Source organism: Macaca fascicularis, chromosome 9 (assembly GCF_037993035.2).
Source record: "Macaca fascicularis isolate 582-1 chromosome 9, T2T-MFA8v1.1".
In the NCBI taxonomy this organism is placed as follows: Eukaryota; Metazoa; Chordata; class Mammalia; order Primates; family Cercopithecidae; genus Macaca; species Macaca fascicularis.
Genome location: NC_088383.1, coordinates 54,701,318 through 54,719,451, shown reverse-complemented (window position 1 = coordinate 54,719,451; position 18,134 = coordinate 54,701,318). Strand labels below are relative to the sequence as shown.

Below are 18,134 nucleotides of genomic sequence, written 5' to 3'. Positions count from 1 at the left end.
GAACTCCTGACCTCAGGTGATCCACCCTCCTCAGCCTCCCAAAGTGTTGGAATTACAGGCGTGAGCCACTGCACCTGCCAGGCCCCAACCTCATTTCTGAAATAAAAAATTCTCTTCTCACTGAAATTAAATCCTCCCTGCAACGCCCTGCCACCCCCCTCCCGCCCCCAACACACACACACTGAAATCTCTCTCTGGCTCTGAGTTGTGTTTTATTTTGAGCTTATGATTAGTCATATGACTAAATATTATATCCAATCTCTTGTCCATCTTTAGTGACCCGTTTTAATCCTGTGATTTGTTCCATTTCTCTTTTCCATGGATGTGCCCATGTGTTTCAGGTTATAAGTATTTAAAAAATTCACTTTCTTATTTTTTTTCTTGTTTTATATACATATATGAATTTTACTGTAGTTTTAGTTTTTGCTTTTTTGTTATTTATGTTTGATATTTTTGAAATTCTGAGTTGAAGGCTGGACGATTATTTCAAATATTCCCCTTTCCCTAGCATATATATATATATTAACTGTATAAGTGTCTCTCTGGGAAACTCTTTTGTTAGAATACAGAAAATTTGAAATGTGATGACATTGTGACTTTTCAGATCGAAATGTTTCTGAGCTTCCAACAGCAACACCTCTTCATATACAAAACGTTATTTGTTAATTGTTTTTTTCTCATTTATTATTTTTAGTGTTGAAAAATACACATAAAATTGACCATCTTGAACATTTTCAAGTGTACAATTCAGTGGTATGAAATGCATTCATAATGTTGTTAAACCATCACCACCATGCATCTCCATAACTCTTTTCATCTTGTAAAACGGAATCTCTGAACCCACTAAACAATAACTCCCACGGTCCCTGACAACCATCACAGAGGCTTCCTCTCTCTATAAGGGTCACTACTCTAACTACATTAGAGAAGTGGAATTATACAGTGATGACCTTTTCGTGTCTGGCTGATTTCACTGAGCATCCTGCCCTCAAGGCTCATCCGGTCTGCAATATGTGCCGGTGTTCCTTCCTTTGAAGGCTGAATACTATTTCATCGCATGGATAGATCACATTTGGATTATCCATTACCCTCTTCATGGATGCTTGGATTGTTTCCATATTTTAGCTATTGTGAAAAATGCTGCTATAAACATGGGTGTGTAAATGAGGTAGTTAATTGACTTTTAAAACAATTATTCATGAAACTTCTTATTCCATTGGATGAAGGCCAGAAAACACAGTATTTAACATATTGTTAATTGTTGCACATATTTAGTTTCCCTTTTATTGGTTATACTCTGCTTTTTGTAATATCATTTGAAATTATATGAGTTTCTGTTTGTTTTGTGCAGAGACCTCTACTTTTTTTTTTTTTTTAAAGAAATAGTGACTACTTGTCATTAATAGATGCTACAATCCAGGGAAACTTTAAGTTATAAATATTCTGCAGCCAAAAACAAAAAAATAAATTTCTTCTGGAAGAGTGTACAAGTCTTTATAAAATACTCCATCAATTACAGAGGATCCCAAACCTCCATTCTTCAAATAAATTTTTCTGTACTCTTTACAAGTACAAAAGTTTGTGACTCCAAATCCTCCACTCACAGAGAAGACAGACACAGTATCCTCATATCTAAGTGTATATAAAACCCAACATCTCTCCAAACACTAAAACACACATCAGACAAATGCAAATAGATATACACAGACACACCTATTCATCAGTTTATCTAATTCATCTTTGTATAAGGAAGCGGTCCTCATATGCATTTGGATGACTGTTCTTTAAATAGATATTCTAGAATTGCCAGAGATGTTTGAAAGTCATTGGGATATCTGTGACTTTATTCAAGGGTCAGTGTCCTAGTATGTGCTGTGTCAGATGGAGCCAAAGAAAAAGCAGGTATTTGGGATCATCATTGCCTGTGGTCTTGATTGGTAAATCAACTAAAAGCTCAGAGAGGGTTGGTCACAACTACTCAAGAGGCTGAGGTGGGAGGATCACTTGAGCCTAGCAGGTCAAGGCTGCAGTGAGCTTTGATCTTGCCACTGCAGAACAAGACCCTGTCTTAAAAAAAAAAAAAAGAAAGAAAGAAAAAAGAAAAGAATGCAGCAATATCTGGTGATTCATAAGAAAAAAAAATTGACCCATAATTTTCACTTCTTAGTATGTTATATGGGTCAAATATTTTATAAAGGAAATTCTTTTGAAAAATTTATTTTAAAATCTTAATAAAACCTTTCAAAACAGGTATAGCACAATTACATTAATCTCGGAGAAGTGTTTAAACAGTTAGACATATCTCTATAGACATACATAGATATATAGGCATAGATATAGAGGAATATCAACTTTTCTTATAGCATGAAAAGGGAAGACATTTCAACAATGGGGAACAGGGAAAACACACCTCATTTAAACTATTTAGACTGATAAAAATTTAAGTGAATAAATGTTTCACATGATGATGAATGAAGGACAGAATTCTCCTACATTGCATATCAGGATTATAAAGTGTTTCACATTTAGGGGTTGGCAATCAGACAGTATATATTAACATTTAAAATACAGAAAAGCAGCACATAGCAATGCCAGGCCTGAGACTGTCCCCCAGGACCACAAGTACAGGTGAAAAGACAAGGGCTAAGGGCTGGACACCAGTACTTCCACAGGGTGATCTGTGTTTGTGGGGATTTACAGAGGCTTCTCCTCATTCATGTATGCACTTTTTGCATATTTTCTGAGATTCCAACTTTATGATAAAATCAACAGGAAAACAAATTTAATTTTGATAGATCAGTTTTCAAAATAGAAAGATGTTCCAAGGGAGACGTTTTTAACGTACTGTGCAGGTAAAGAGTATGCCTGAGGCTGCCCATGAGAAAAGTCACTGACAAAGGCAAGGCAAAGCACTACTCTGTTTTTGGCCACTGTGTTTACACCACAGTGGAGAAATAGCATGAGCTGAGCCCTGTTGGTTCCTTCACCAGCAGTTGGACCTGGGCCTTAAAGCAGCACTGTTCCCTCCTCTCCACGAAGGCCTCCTAATCTGCCAGGCTGTGTTCACCAACCTCAACTGCATCTGAGAGTAACTGAGGTCAGTGGATCTAGGGGAGTCACTTTCTGGGTTGGAATTCCTTCACCTTCACATGCTGAACACAGCAGTCATCTCCTTCATGGTTGATTCTTATAAATATAAAAAATATTGGAGATCCTGAAACACACCAAGAAATATTGGAATGAATGTAACAGTGAAACAGCAAAAGAACGAACATAACTAACTCCACTTCTGTTTAAGGGGCCTTCATCCATTCCTGCACATAGGCTAGGATAATTTTACAACACTGAGATAAAATTAAAAACAGCAATCATATAGTTTTTGAAACTAACTCTGAGATTAAAGGGAAAGTATGTAAACAACTATGCTTTGTTAGAGATTTGTAGGAGCTTTGTGACCTGACCAATGACAAAGTAGTTCCCATCCTCCTCAGACTCTCACTGGCTCCCAGGTGTCTGCCTTCCTCAGTCACCTCTGGATCCTACCCACCCACCTCCCCTTCCTCTGCCCTTTCCATAAAAAGAGCATGAAATTTATACTGATTCACATACTTCTTTGGGACATTAGTCCACCATCTTCTTGGCTTCCTGGCTCTCCAAACTAAAGTCACCTTTCCTTGCTCCAAATCCTTGTCTCCTGACATATTGACTGGTGTGTGGGGAGCAGGATGAGGTTGGACTTGGCTACATTCCTTTCTCTTCACAGAAAGTTTGTATTCTTTTTCACAATAGAAGAACTGATATACTTGAGAGATTAATCTTTTCCTCTAACTGAAACAATATCAAAACACATTTCTCAAAACAATTCGCTGTAAATATTATTTATATACTAATTTTATAAGTGAATAACATATTTTATTCTCTATATACTTATTACATTACATTTTGAAAATATATGCACTTTATCAGTAGAGACTTTTAGTACTCTCTAGCAATATTTTTTCTACAGTTACATTTCCAATAGTTACATCATAATTTAAAGCAACATTTTTTGCCTCAGTATGTATACATTCCAGAATAAAAGGAAATAATAGCTTTTTTGAGGGGGATAGAGTTAACTGGTATGCTTAGATAGAAATTTATACAATTTAATATTTATATTTTTACATAATCATGGACATTTTCTAAAAAATAACATTGATAAGTGACACAGAAATTGCTTTCTTTTACTACATGAGTAATGTAGGGAGAAATGTTTGGTGAAGAATAGATCCCCTTGGACAACACTGGAGAACTCCATGTTGCTACTCCTCAACCCATATCAAATTCATCAGAAACACTTTTCAGTGGAAAGCTAAAGAAAGTTTTAAGGGTTTCTCTCTCTCAGAAAATTAAGCCAGGGTTCCCATCATTCATACATTTGGTCATCAGTGATGTCTCCCCATTAGGCAATGAGCACAAACTGGTCACTGTCACAATGGAAGGGGAGCAGCAAGTGACACTGTGAGTAACTGGGAGAGATGGAGGGTCACATGAGATCAACGACAGAGACAGCATCAGGAGAAGGGCTTCTGTATTGCAGACAGAGCCATGAATAATAGAAGGGAAGTCCCTGTCTTCATGTGGCTGACATTTTAGGGAGAAAAGAATGAAATTTGACAATACAATTAACTATAGAATGGAGCGTGTCAGGAGATGATAAGCTTTATGGAGAAAAATAAGGAGGGTGGAGTAGGGCGTGTTAACCAGTGAAAGTGGCTTAGGCAAGTGTCTTGATTAGCAGAGGTTTATTGAGCTAAGGTTTGAGGCTGTACCCAGAAACAACACAAGTCACAGGAGCATTTGTGCATTTTCAGTGGGTTTTGGGAACTCAGTACGTAGGGCAAGAGAACATGCAGAAGAAAAGAGAAAGGATGGGGTAGGCAGTGAATCTAATGGCTACATCTTGGGAGAGTCTATTTAGTGCTCAGTAAATCGATGCTTTACATAAGATAAGGCAAATGTTTGAAAAGAAAGAGTGTAGGAAAGAGTCATGTATGCAGCTGTCTTAGGCTAGGTGGAAAAGCAATTGATCTCATCTTGTCTTTGTTCTGTACCTGTGAAGATAAGTTGGTGATTGATACTGTCAATGTGAAATTTAAGAGAACTCAGTTTTAGCAGTTAAACTTAGGTTGCAGACCTAAGGCAACCATGGGCATAGGCTCGTTTTATAGGAGGATATGTAGGATTCAGGGGCTAGCAAGGAATTTCCTTGTGAGTGATTTGTAATGCAGGCCATCTGGGGAAGTATATGGCTTTGGGCTCTTGTGGGATCCTGGCTTACACATAATGCTATGACAAGGGATTGTGAAATTACAGCTAACTACCTATTTAGGGAAAATAAATGGCAGGGTTCCATGACTCTGTTCCTAGGCTTACCTTTCCCCTTGACATAACAAGTTTGGGGGTCCTGTGATTTTTATTTTCTTCTCTCAATTTTTAAAATAAATGGTAACATATTTAGGGAGTGTACATGCAGATTTCACACCTGCATCGATTGCATTGTGGTGATGCCTGGTACCAAAACAGAGATATAGACCAATGGAACAGAACAGAGCCCTTAGAAATAATACCACACAACTACAACCATCTGATCTTTGACAAACCTAATACAAACAAGAAATGGGGAAATGATTCCCTATTTAATAAATGGTGCTGGGAAAACTAGCTTGCCATGAGTAGAAAGTTGAAACTGGATCCTTTCCTTGCAACTTATACAAAAATTAATTCAAGATGGATTAGAGACTTAATTAGACCTAAAACCATAAAAACCCTAGAAGAAAACCGAGGCAATACCATTAAGGACATAGGCATGGGCAAGGACTTCATGTCTAAAACACCAAAAGCAACGGCAACAAATGCCAAAATTGATCAATGGGATCTAATTAAACTAAAAAGCTTCCGAACAGCAAAGGAAACTACCATCAGAGTGAACAGGCAACCTACAGAATGGGAGAAAATTTTTGCAATCTACTCATCTGACAAAGGGCTAACATCCAGAACCTACAAAGAACTCAAACAATTTACAAGAAAAAAACAAACAACCCCATCAAAAAGTGGGTGAAGGATATGAACAGACACTTCTCAAAAGAAGACATTTTTGCAGCCAACAGACACATGAAAAAATGTTCATCATCACTTGCCATCAAAGAAATGCAAATCAAAACCACAATAAGTTACCATCTCACACCAGTTAGAATGGTGATCATTAAAAAGTCAGGAAACAACAGGTGCTGGAGAGGATATGGAGAAATAGGAACACTTTTACACTGTTGGTGGGACTGTAAACTAGTTCAACCATTGTGGAAGACAGATGGCGATTCCTCAAGGATCTAGAACTAGAAATACCATCTGACCCAGCCATACCATTACTGGGGATATACCCAAAGGATTATAAGTCATGCTGCTATAAAGACACATGCACACATATGTTTATTGTGGCACTATTCACAATAGCAAAGACTTGGAACCAACCCAAATGTCCATCAATAACAGATTGGATTAAGAAAATGTGGCATATATACACCATGGAATACCATGCAGCCATAAGAAAGGATGAGTTCATGTCCTTTGTAGGGACATGGATGCAGCTGGAAACCATCACTCTCAGCAAACTATCACAAGAACAGAAAAGCAAACACTGCATGTTCTCACTCACAGGTGGGAATTGAACAATGAGAACACTTGGGCACAGGAAGGGGAACATCACACACTGGGGCCTGTGGTGGGGTTGGGGGAGTGGGGAGGGATAGCATTAGGGGATATGCCTAATGTAAATGATGAGTTAATGGGTGCAGCACACCAACATGGCACATGTATACATATGTAACAAACCTGCATGTTGTTCACATGTACCCTAGAATATAAAGTATATATATTAAAAAAAACAGAACTCAAGCCAAGCAATAGCAGGCATGGTGTAACTATCCCTGTCCTTAACAAAGTTTACGCCACTACTATAATTCACATCTTGTCTTATGAATGCAGCTTCAATCTCCAAACAAGGAGGGGGGTCAGGTTTCTCTGCCTCAAAGTTTAACAATAAACCAAATTCCTTTCATAGTTACCTTGACCTCCATGACAGATTAAGCAAAAACCAATGTAACTTGTGAAATTAAAAGCAAGATGGAGTCTGTTATGTTAAATTGATCTCATTCTTTATAATTCTGCAAAGGTGGTTTCAACTCCAACAGGCTGCAGCCATGGATGTGTGGAATTAGACTGAAGATTTCCCCTGGAAAACAGGTGGAAAATGGACCTTAAAGATTAATGATAAAAACCTGCATGATGGGATGGGCTTAGGTGGGTCAGAGCCACCTACTGCTAGACCTTGATCCTCTTACTCCAGTCCATATTTTGAAAAATGTGCTCAAAGAGACCAAGATAACCTGTGTAGCATCCGCCTTTCACTCGGTCATCCCTACGGAAGACATAAAATGAGACATCAGCCTCTAAGCCGATGACTGACAGATGGTTTAGTGGGGTTTTCTTGGTTAAAAAAAATAGAGAATTATTTGTTCTACAGATGGGCAGGTGTCTAAGACAAGCTTCTTCAGTTTGGAAGCCACAGTCTAAGAGTGGGGGCATTGAAGAAAACCATCTAATGAAGAGAACCTCAAGGCCTTGTCAAAAGCTGCAACTTTCCCAAAGCTTTTGCATTCGAATAAACAGTTGAATCAAGTATATTTGAATGCATCAAGCTGGCCAGTGGATTTGGGGAGAAAGGCAAGGGGTTTCATCTTAAGAACTGAGCTAGGCCCCTTGTCCCCAGGAAATCATGCATGAGTAACACTGAAGTGATGTCTTGGGGAAAGTGGACACAGTAGCAATATATTTTAGGATGAGATAAGACTTGTTCTGGGACTGCACTAATATATACCTCTCCTCATGGGCCTTTCCACTGTGACTCTGGCTGAGGGCAGAAAAGATTTGGGTGGGAGTATGGGGTTGGGCTGGGGCAGGGACCATGCCAGGACAGACAACAGCCACTAACAATAGTCACTGACTGGGGCTAAAGACAGATGACTCACTATTCTAAGAAAATTCTGTTACCACTAAGGTACCAATTGCTGTGAGGACTTCCCTTTTCCATCTGTTTTTAGGGGCCTGAGTCTGAGCTACTATGTATGCATATTTCTATAGTCAGGTTTTCACCATGTTGACCAGGTTGGAGTGCAGCTGCTATTCACAGGCATAGTCTCTGCACACTAAAGCCTTAAACTCCTGGCCTCAAGGGATTCTCCACTTCAGCCTACCAGTATCCTTACAAGATTACCTTACAAATGAGACTGGATGTCATCTCAGTCTCTTATCTATGGTATGCCTTTTTACTGACATGATGAAATAAAGAAGGATAAGAAAGGTACAGACCTGGGCATATTACTTTGGGAAGTGGTGGGAAGATTAGATGGTTCTTGCCTCATGAGATCTAATTTTTGTATGAATTACTGGGCAAGATGCCAGGTGAGTGAATGTTACAAGGACGTGGAGAAGATTATTAGAGATGTTGGGATTCTGAAGAAAGGATTTTCTCAGAGAAACATAAACTTAATGATTTCTGGACAATGTTTATGGCCAATTTGGTGTGTGGGTAGTTTTGAATTTGTGCTGACACCACCGGCCACTTTTCTACATTCTCTCTGGCTCAGCTGAGTGATGTCATTGAACAAAGATAATACAGGATTCATCCAGGTGGAGGATTGTGCCAGAGAAAGGGAGAGCAGTAAATCAAGGAGTTTAAGGCACTCATGAGAAAGTGACTATCTCAAGTGGATGAAGTGAAAGAAGACCAGCTGGGGTTTTTAGTGTTTGTTATCTGGGGCAAAAAGGTGTGTGTTTTGATGGGTCGGTCAGCTTGTCATTTGTGTATTCTCTTAAGAGACAAAATAATGGAATTGATGGATTATGGCTCTGGACCAAGTGGAAGAATTCTTAAAGTAGAAGTATTTGTGTGAGAGGTTTCACAGAATAGGATGGTGCAGTCAGTCCCTTTACCCAGAAATCAAGAGAATCTGCAGTAGATCAGGATGGGAATGCTGTCACATACCTGTATTCCCAGCATGTAGTCGCAGATACGGGGAGGGATAGCATTAGGAGAAATACCTAATGTAGATGACGGGTTGATGGATGCAGCAAACCACCTATGTATACCTATGCAACAAACCTGCACATTCTGCACATATATCCCAGAACTTAAAGTATAATAATAATAAAAAGTGTCTGTTCATATTCTGTGTCCACTTCTTAATGGGATTGTTTGTTTGTTTGTTTTTTCTTATAAATTTGTGTAAGTTCCTTAAAGATACAGGATATTAGACTTTTGCCAGGTAAATATTTTGCAAAATTTTTCTCCCATTTTGTAGGTTGTTTATTTACTCTGTTGATAGTTTCAACAAAGAAAGAAAACTTCAGGCCAATATCCTGATGAACATAGATGCAAAAATCTCAACAAAATACCAACAAACCAAATCCAGCAGCACATGGAAAAGTTCATCTACCATGATCAAGTAGGCTTTATTTCTTTAAGGTTTGTTTAGCATATGCAAATCAATAAATGTGATTAATCACATAAACAGAACTAAAAACAAAAACCACATGCTATCTCAAAAGATGCACAAAATGCTTTTCATTTAATTCAACATCTATCATGTTAAAAATCCTCAACATACTAGGCATTGAAAGAACATATCACAAAATAAGATCCATCTGTAACAAACCCATAACTACCATTGTACTGAATAGACAAAACTTAAACCATTCCCCCTGAGAACCAGAACAAGAGAAGAATGTCCACTCTCATCATCCTATTCAACATAGTGCTGTAAGTCCTGGCCAGAGCAAGCAAGCAAGAGAAAGAAAAGACATCCGAGAAGGAGAGAGGATTTGAAATAACTCTCTTCACAAACATTATAATAGTATGATTCTATACCCAGAAATCCATTTAGTTCCTGCTCAAAGGCTCCTAGAAATGATAAAGAACTTCAGTTATTTACCAAGTCTCAGGATACAAAAGCAATGGACAAAAAAATCCATAGCATTTCTATACACCAACAACATCCAATCTGAGGGCCATATGAAGACTGCAATCCCATTCACAATAGCCATAAGAAAAATAAAGTACCTAGAAATACAGCTAACTAAGGATGTGAAAGATCTCTACAATTAGATTATAAAACACTGTTGGAAAGAAATTAGACATGATACAAACCAATGGAAAAACATTCTATGCTCATGAATAGGAAGAATCAATATTGTTACAATGGCATTACTGCCCAAAGCAATTGATAGTTCAATGCTATTCTGATCAAACAACTAAAGTTATTTTGCACAGAAATTAGAAAAAAATAACTATCCTAACATTTATATGAAATCAAGAAAGAGTTGGAATAGCCAAAGAAATCCTAAGCTAAAAGAACACAGTTGGAGGCATCACATTAACCTAACTTTTCAAATTATATTCCAAGACTTCATTAACCAAACCTTCATGGGTCTGGTAGAAAAACATAGACAAATGGAACAGGTTAGAGAATCTAGAAATAAAGGCATCCCTATAACCCTCTGATCTTTGACAAAGTCTACAACAACAAACAATGAGGAGCAGACTTTCTATTCATTAAACCGTACTAGGATAACTGGCTAGCTATATGCAGAAGATTAAAACTGCACCACTCCTTTTACCATATACAAAAATCAATTTAAGATGGATTAAAGGCCTACATATAAGACCTAAAACTACACAAACCCTAGACAAAAACATAAGACATACTATTCTAGACCTAGGCCATAGCAAAAATTTCAAGACCAAGTCTCTAAAGGCAATTGCAACAAAAACATATATAGACACATGGGACCTAAGAGACTATCCTCAGCAAAAGGAACTATCAACAGAAGAAACAGACAACCTACAAAATGAGAAAAAATATTTTCAATTTGTGCATCTGACAAAGGTCTCATATCCAGAATCTACAAAGAACTTAAACAAATTTTTAAGCAAAAACCAAAGAACCCCATTCAAAAATGGGCAGAGGACAGAACAGGCACTTCTCAAAGACATACATACAGTCAACAGGCATATGAATAAATGCTCAACTTCTTTAATCACTAATCATTACAGAAATGCAAATTAAAACCTCAATGAGACACCATTTCACACCAATCAGAATGGCTATAAATAAAAAGTCAGAAAATAACAGACGTTGGCAACGTTGCAGAGAAAAGGGAAAATTTATACATGGCTGGTGGGAATGTAAATTAATTCAGCTATGCAGAAAGAAGTTTGAAGATTTCTAAAATAACTTAAAAAAAAAAAAAACTACCATTCGACCCAGCAATCTAATTACAGGGTAGATACACAAAGGAATATGAATCAGTCTACTAAATTTACATATGTACTTACATGTTTATCACAGTACTCTTCTCAAGAGTAAAGACAGGGACTCAGCCTAGAGGCTGATAAAGACAATGTAGTACATACTCCATGAAATACTATGCAGCAACAACAACAGAAAAAGAATGAAATTATGTCTTTTGCAGCAACATGTATGTAGCTGGAGGCTACATCCAGCAAATCAACAAAGGAAATTAACATGGGAACAGAAACAAACAAAAAAACCCCTCATTGTCATGTATAAGTGGGAAGTAAACTTTGATGACACATGAGCAAAAAAAGGGGACCAATAGATGCCACACAGGGGGTCCTATTTGAGGAGGGAGGCTGGAAAGGGGGTGAAGATTGGAAAACTACCTATACCTAGTACATCAGGCACTATGCTCACTAATTCAGTAACTAAATCATTTTGTCACCAAACCCTAGCAACATGTAATTTACCTACATAACAAAGCTGCAAATGTACCCCTGAACCTAAAATATAAATTGAAAAAGAAAAAGGAAGGCAATATCAAGAAGATACTTACTAAACTCAAAAGGGTTTGGAAATCAGACAATAATCTTCTAAATAATTCATAAACAAACAATAATCAAAATACAAAGTAGAATACATTTTGAACTGAAAGTCAATAAAATCAGAAGTGCCAAAAAAGTGAGATGGCTTTAGTCCCAAAGTTTATATCTAAAAACATTGAAATTTCAATCAGATGATAATTGGTATGCGATTTGATGAACTACTCCAAAGTTTGTACAAAAATGAGAACCCATATAAAAAGAAAGGAAAGAGAAACAAGAAAGAAAGAAGGAAGAAGGAAGGAAGGAAGGAAAGAAAGAAAGAGAGAGAGAGAGAAAGAAAGAAAGAAGGAGGGAAGGAAGGAAGGAAGGAAGGAAGGAAGGAAGGAAGGAAGGAAGGAAGGAAAGAATTTAAAAGAAGGAGAAAGAAAGAAAGAAAAAGAAAGGAAGGAAGGAAGGAAGGAAGGAAGAAAGAAGAAAGAAAGAAAGAAAGAAAGAAAGAAAGAAAGAAAGAAAGAAAGAAAGAAAGAAAGAAAGAAAGAAAGAAAGAAAGAAAGAAAGAAAGAAAGAAAGAAAGAAAGAAAGAAAGAAAGAAAGAAAGAAAGAAAGAAAGAGAGAAAGACCAAGCACGCACCAGTGAGCGGAGGTCTGCTTTTACCGGATGTCAGAGCATATGGCAACTCCACAGTACTGTGCTGGTACAAAACACATCCACAGCAGGAGAGTGACAGCCAGACAGGAAATATACGAGAATTCCTGAGATGACAAATGTAGCATTTGTAATCAGTAAAGAAAAGAATTTCTTTGAGAAAGTTGGGTAATATTTGGAATTTGAAATAAAAAAATACTGAATTTCAAATAACATAAAGACTGATATAAAAAAAATCAGGGCCGGGCGCGGTGGCTCACGCCTATAATCCCAGCACTTTGGGAGGCCGAGGTCGGTGGATCAGAGGTCAGGAGATCGAGATCCTCCTGGCTAATATGGTGAAACCCCATCTCTACTAAAAATACAAAAAAAAATTAGCCGGGTGTGGTGGCGGTTGCCTGTAGTCCTAGCTACTCAGGAGGCAGAGACCAGAGAATGGCGTGAACCTGGGATGCGGAGCTTGCAGTGAGCAGAGATGGCGCCACTGCACTCCAGCCTGGGCGACAGAGCAAGACTCCATCTCAACAACAACAAAAAAATCAGTACTACAAGAAATGAAAATCTTAAAATAGTCATGTATTTTACTTATGACATGAAGTACAAATATCATGAAGTAAAAGCCAAATTTTACTATCTAAAAAGATGCATTTTTGCAAACTATTGATAAATAATGTTAAAACACAAATAATAGACTAGAAGAAAATATTTACAAGGTGTTTATAATGAAAAGGGAATATTCAGAATATGTAGAGGTCATTCAAATAACTAGGAACTTGCACACCCCAGTGGGAAAATAGGCAAAGAATGTAAAGAGGAAATGCACAGTAAAAATAGTATGCATCATGTATTAACAAAGGAGAAGATGTTAATGGCCAAAATGTACATTAAAATAGGACACAGCATTCCCCCTATCTGTCGGTTAAAAAATAAATAAATACATACATATATGCACTTCGGAAACTTATATGCCACTTCAGTATTTTCACAATTAATTGATATCACTTTTGTTATTCTAAAAAAGTTGAAAAACAAAGTGAGTCAAAAAACAGTACAAGAAAAATATTGCAAATATGTGTATGATATTATGGGTAGGAGAAACCTAAGTAACATCTCAGAGGCAGGAGTTTAAAATGAAGACTAAACAGTTTATCTAGATAAGAATTTTAAAATGTTCTGTACATTAAAAAATGCATGAAACAACTAAAAGGCAAAGAAAAATCAAAGAAAAATAATTTCCAAATAAATGTCAGAACACTGTCACCTATGGTCAAGATTTATATCAGTTCTACTGTGAAGTCTAGACAGATTCTTGGGTGTCTGGAGTAATACTGGGTCAGTATACCCCCAGAAAATTCAAGACTAGTACAGGCACACAAACTTACAACACTGAAGCATATCATCCCATAAGGGTCTTGTGAAGTTTGCTAAAATTTAATGTAGCACCTATCCCAGACTGAACATTTAAGTGATGTTGGGTGTGGTGTAGCATAGTAGTAAATAACATTAGAATTAGGCCACAATGTTTTTAAGGACATTGCATAACCTATTTTTATTGTCATTTAATTTTAAAATGTACATATTTACTTTAATTACGTAATTACTTGCCACTGTATCTGTCTCAGAACACTAATCCAAGTACAATAAAAATAGTAGGAATGATATTCTGCTAATTAAGCAAATTTCCTTTATTTCTTTTTGAAACCAATTGACTAATCTGTTCATTTTTTGATATTTAGGAATAATTTCTACTACTAATTTATTTTCAGTGGAATTTTGCAGATTTCTCAAATAAAGAACTAACAATGATCAATTTAATTGTGAAAGTACTAAATTTAACAAACTTTATTTTTCAATCAATGAAAACTAATTTTTAAATTATACTTAAACTCTTTAGATTTAGCCTTGGACAATAAAATTAATATAGGGAGTGTTTACTAACATATATAAACTCAAATGACTTGGTAGTTTAGAATGTTAATTTAATGTTAATCAAAGTTGCCTAAAATTATGAGGAAAGAAAACTTTAGGTAAGCTCAAGACAAGTTTGCATTCTGTTTATAATCTTGTACCTCTGTTTTCATTCTAATTTGGCATGCTTCAATCTAATTTGATTTTTTTTTTTTTAAATTTCAAGTGGTTTGTGACCATTCCTTTCCTCTATCTCTGTCTCTCTCTCTCTCTCTTTTTTTTTTTTTTTTTAAGACAGAGTTTCGCTTTTGTCCCCCAGGCTATAGTGCAATGGTGCAATCTGGGCTCACCGCAACCTCCACCTCCCAGTTTCAAGCCCTTTTCTCTCTTAAGTCTCATTTACATGTTCTTCCAGAAACAATTTTAAAATTTGCAGAGCTGCATCTGAATCAAGCAGTTTGGTTGGAGGAATTTAAGCCTTTAGATCACAAAAGAGCTTATTTTCAATTGCCAGAGCTGGCATTGTGCGTATGCCTAACGATGTAAGCAATGTAATATTGGAATGTCTCTGAGTTTTGCACTCATGAATTCACTAGCCAAATAATTGATGTACTCATCTGTTGATATTCGATATGAAGAATGAGTAAAAGCCATGTAAAAATCTTCCAGAAAACTGAATTTATCTTGGAATTCTTTGTAGAAATAAATTCTGTGAGATTAAACTGGAGGAAAGATTTTCTGTAATTTCTTGAAATCAAATTTGACAGTACATTGTAGTCTGATAATTCTGTATTCTTCATTCTGATTTTCCAGCAACTTGTATTTTTTTTCCAAGGGCTCAAAAGTTGTGTTTCTCAATAAAATAATTACAACAGAACAGTCTCCTTTCTATAAAATGAACATCAACATATCAAATCCAAGGCCAGAGAGCCCCATTGACATGACTTGTTGAGAATTCTTCAGAATCAAGCATGATTCAAGATACTGATGGATATGGGGTATTTGAAGAATTGGTATTCCTCTGGTGGATAATATTTTTTCAGCTGTCATCCAAGATTCAAGACTCCCCAGTTAATTGATTGTCCAGTGAGACCACAATTCCTTTGACAGTAGCAGAAGATATATAGCGAGGAGTTAGCAGCAATATAGTTGGCTTGTGTTGCATTTTTAATTAAATCAGAAACTGTTGAATAGCACTCAAAGTAATCAAGTTCCTGCCTTCTTGACAAAAGGTGAAAATATACTGCTCCAGCTACTTTGGGGCTTAACACTTTCTCCAATCAAGAAGAGATGTTGACAACTTCTAGGGGCCCATCATCCAAGACACTGGCACTAAAGAAATACACCTAAGATTTTACTCTGGAAAGGTATTTTCTATTAAATGCACTGCCTTTTTCACCTTAGAATGAAAAATGACATTCCAGTGTAGACTGATAATTTTGCATTCTTCATTATGATTTTCCAGCAACTTGTATTCCTTTCAATTGCTCATAGGTCGGATAGCTCAATGAAATAATCACAACAGATCCTTCTCCTTGAAAGGTTTGAAGATTCTTCAAAAAACTAAACATTGATCAACCATGTGATCCAACATGGATCCAAAAGAAAGGAAATCAGTTTATCCAAGCGGTATCTGTACTCTTATGTGTGTTGCAGCACTGTTTACAACAGCTAAAATTTGGAAGCAACCTAAGTGTCCATAAACAGGTGAATGGATTAAGAAAATGTACATGTATACAACGAAGTACTCTTCAGCCTTAAAAAATTAGGGCCTGTAATTTGCAACAACATGGATGGACAGGAACATCATTATGGTAAGTGAAATAAGCCGGGCACAGAGAGTCAAACATCACATGTTCTCACTTATTTCTGGAATCTAAAAATCAAAACAATTGAACTCATGGACATAGAGAGTAGAAGGATGGTTATAAGAGTCTAGGAAGTGTGGTGAGAGGGTGGGGTGAGGTGGGAATGAAAAATGGCTACCAAAACATAGCAAAAATGAATAAAACCTACTATTTGATAGCACAACTGGGTGACTAGTGTCAATAATAACTTAATCATATATTTGAAAATTACATACTATAATTGGATTGTTTGTAACTCAAAGAAAAAAGGATTGAGGGGATGGATATCTCATTCTCTGTGATGTGCTTATTTCACATTGCGTGCCTGTATCAAAACATCTCATGTACCCCATAAATACTATGTAACCACAAAAATTAAAAATTAAATATAAAAAAGAACCATCTTCTTTCTGTACAATAAACATCATAGTTTCAAATTCAAGGCTAGAGAGCCCCCCGACATAGCATATCCTCTATTTGCTTTGAAGAGTTTCCCCTTTACTCTATACTTAGGTATTTGTAGAAGCTGACATTGTGGAATATTGACTTCCAACACAGCAAGAGGGATAGCCACACATGAGATATAATGACAGAACAGGATTCACCAGTGCATTCTGTTGAAAAAGTGAGTAAACCAAATTCAAATTATTTTTCAAATTCATTGATTGTAGCCACTGAAGGGCCTATAGGACATTATCAAACAGAGTTCCTGTAAAATCTGGATAAGATTTAGAATGTGGACTTGAATATGATTGTGATCATTATATAATAACTGCTATAAAAACTCAAGTTGGTATTGGCCACATATAACACTCAGGTGGGGAGAGTCAAGGAGCATTTCTTTGACAAGTTCTTCTAAAAGTGGCAGTAAACTTAGTGCCTTTCAGTGTCGCCTTTTTGTCATAGACCGACAGAGAGCAAAAGGCACCTGGCATTCTCAGATCACTTCCTTAGCAGCCAAGGCTAGCATCTCACCTAGGACAGATTTTCGCTGTGGGTAGAACATGGCAAATATGGAGAGATGTTTGGCATTTGGTAATACCTGGGTGAGAGTTTTCCAAGCTGTTATGAAGTATATGATGCACAAGGGCCATTTCTAAATGCTACAGACATCTTGCTGTGAAAGCACATGACCTCAAGAGTGAAGATCTTTGATGATGCTATGCAGAAAAATATGTGATAATCTGATCACCAGTCTTCACCTCCTTTTTTTTTTTTTTTTTTTTTTTTTTGAGACGGAGTCTCGCTCTGTCACCCAGCCTGGGGAGCAGTGGCGCAATCTCGGCTCCCTGCAAGCTCCGTCTCCCGGGTTCCCGCCATTCCCCTGCCTCAGTCTCCCGAGTAGTTGGGACTACAGGCGCCCGCCACCATGTCCAGCTCATTTTTTGTATTTTTAGTAGAGATGGGATTTCACTGTATTAGCCAGGATGGTCTCGGTCTCCTGACCTCATGATCAGCCGGCCTTGGCCTTCCAAAGTGCTGGGATTACAGGCGTCAGCCACTGCACCCGGCCCATCTTTACCTCTTGAATGGCAGTGCACATAGCTGCTCCTGTACTGCTGAAGTCTAATGCCAGTAACTTATGTTTCCCCATTGTGTCATAGATCAATACAAAGTATTGTCTAAATTACACCTAGCGGTGCTAACAGGAAAATAATCTTTTGGGTAAATGCATATTTTATCAGTCTTAATTTCTAAACATTGGTCACTGAGCAGTGTGAGTTTGTGTCTTTCTATGTTGGCTGTCACCTTTACTACGCTGTAGGTGTCTGAGGTGTGTAGAGTGAACACCTCA

General features: G+C 37.1%; 1 protein-coding gene across 1 annotated transcript in view; it reads right to left on the bottom strand.

Moving 5' to 3' along the window:
• The window catches only part of LOC135964893 (uncharacterized), a 29,439-nt gene extending 11,506 nt beyond the window's left edge, over positions 1 to 17,933 (bottom strand). Inside the window, exons 1-2 of the mRNA XM_065520019.2 lie at positions 17,862 to 17,933; positions 17,315 to 17,381 (exon numbers count right to left, since the gene is read on the bottom strand). Coding sequence (XP_065376091.1) covers positions 17,315 to 17,381; positions 17,862 to 17,933 — 139 coding nt within the window. The remainder of the gene's footprint in view (positions 1 to 17,314; positions 17,382 to 17,861) is intronic.
• Between the last annotated feature and the right edge of the window lie 201 nt (positions 17,934 to 18,134).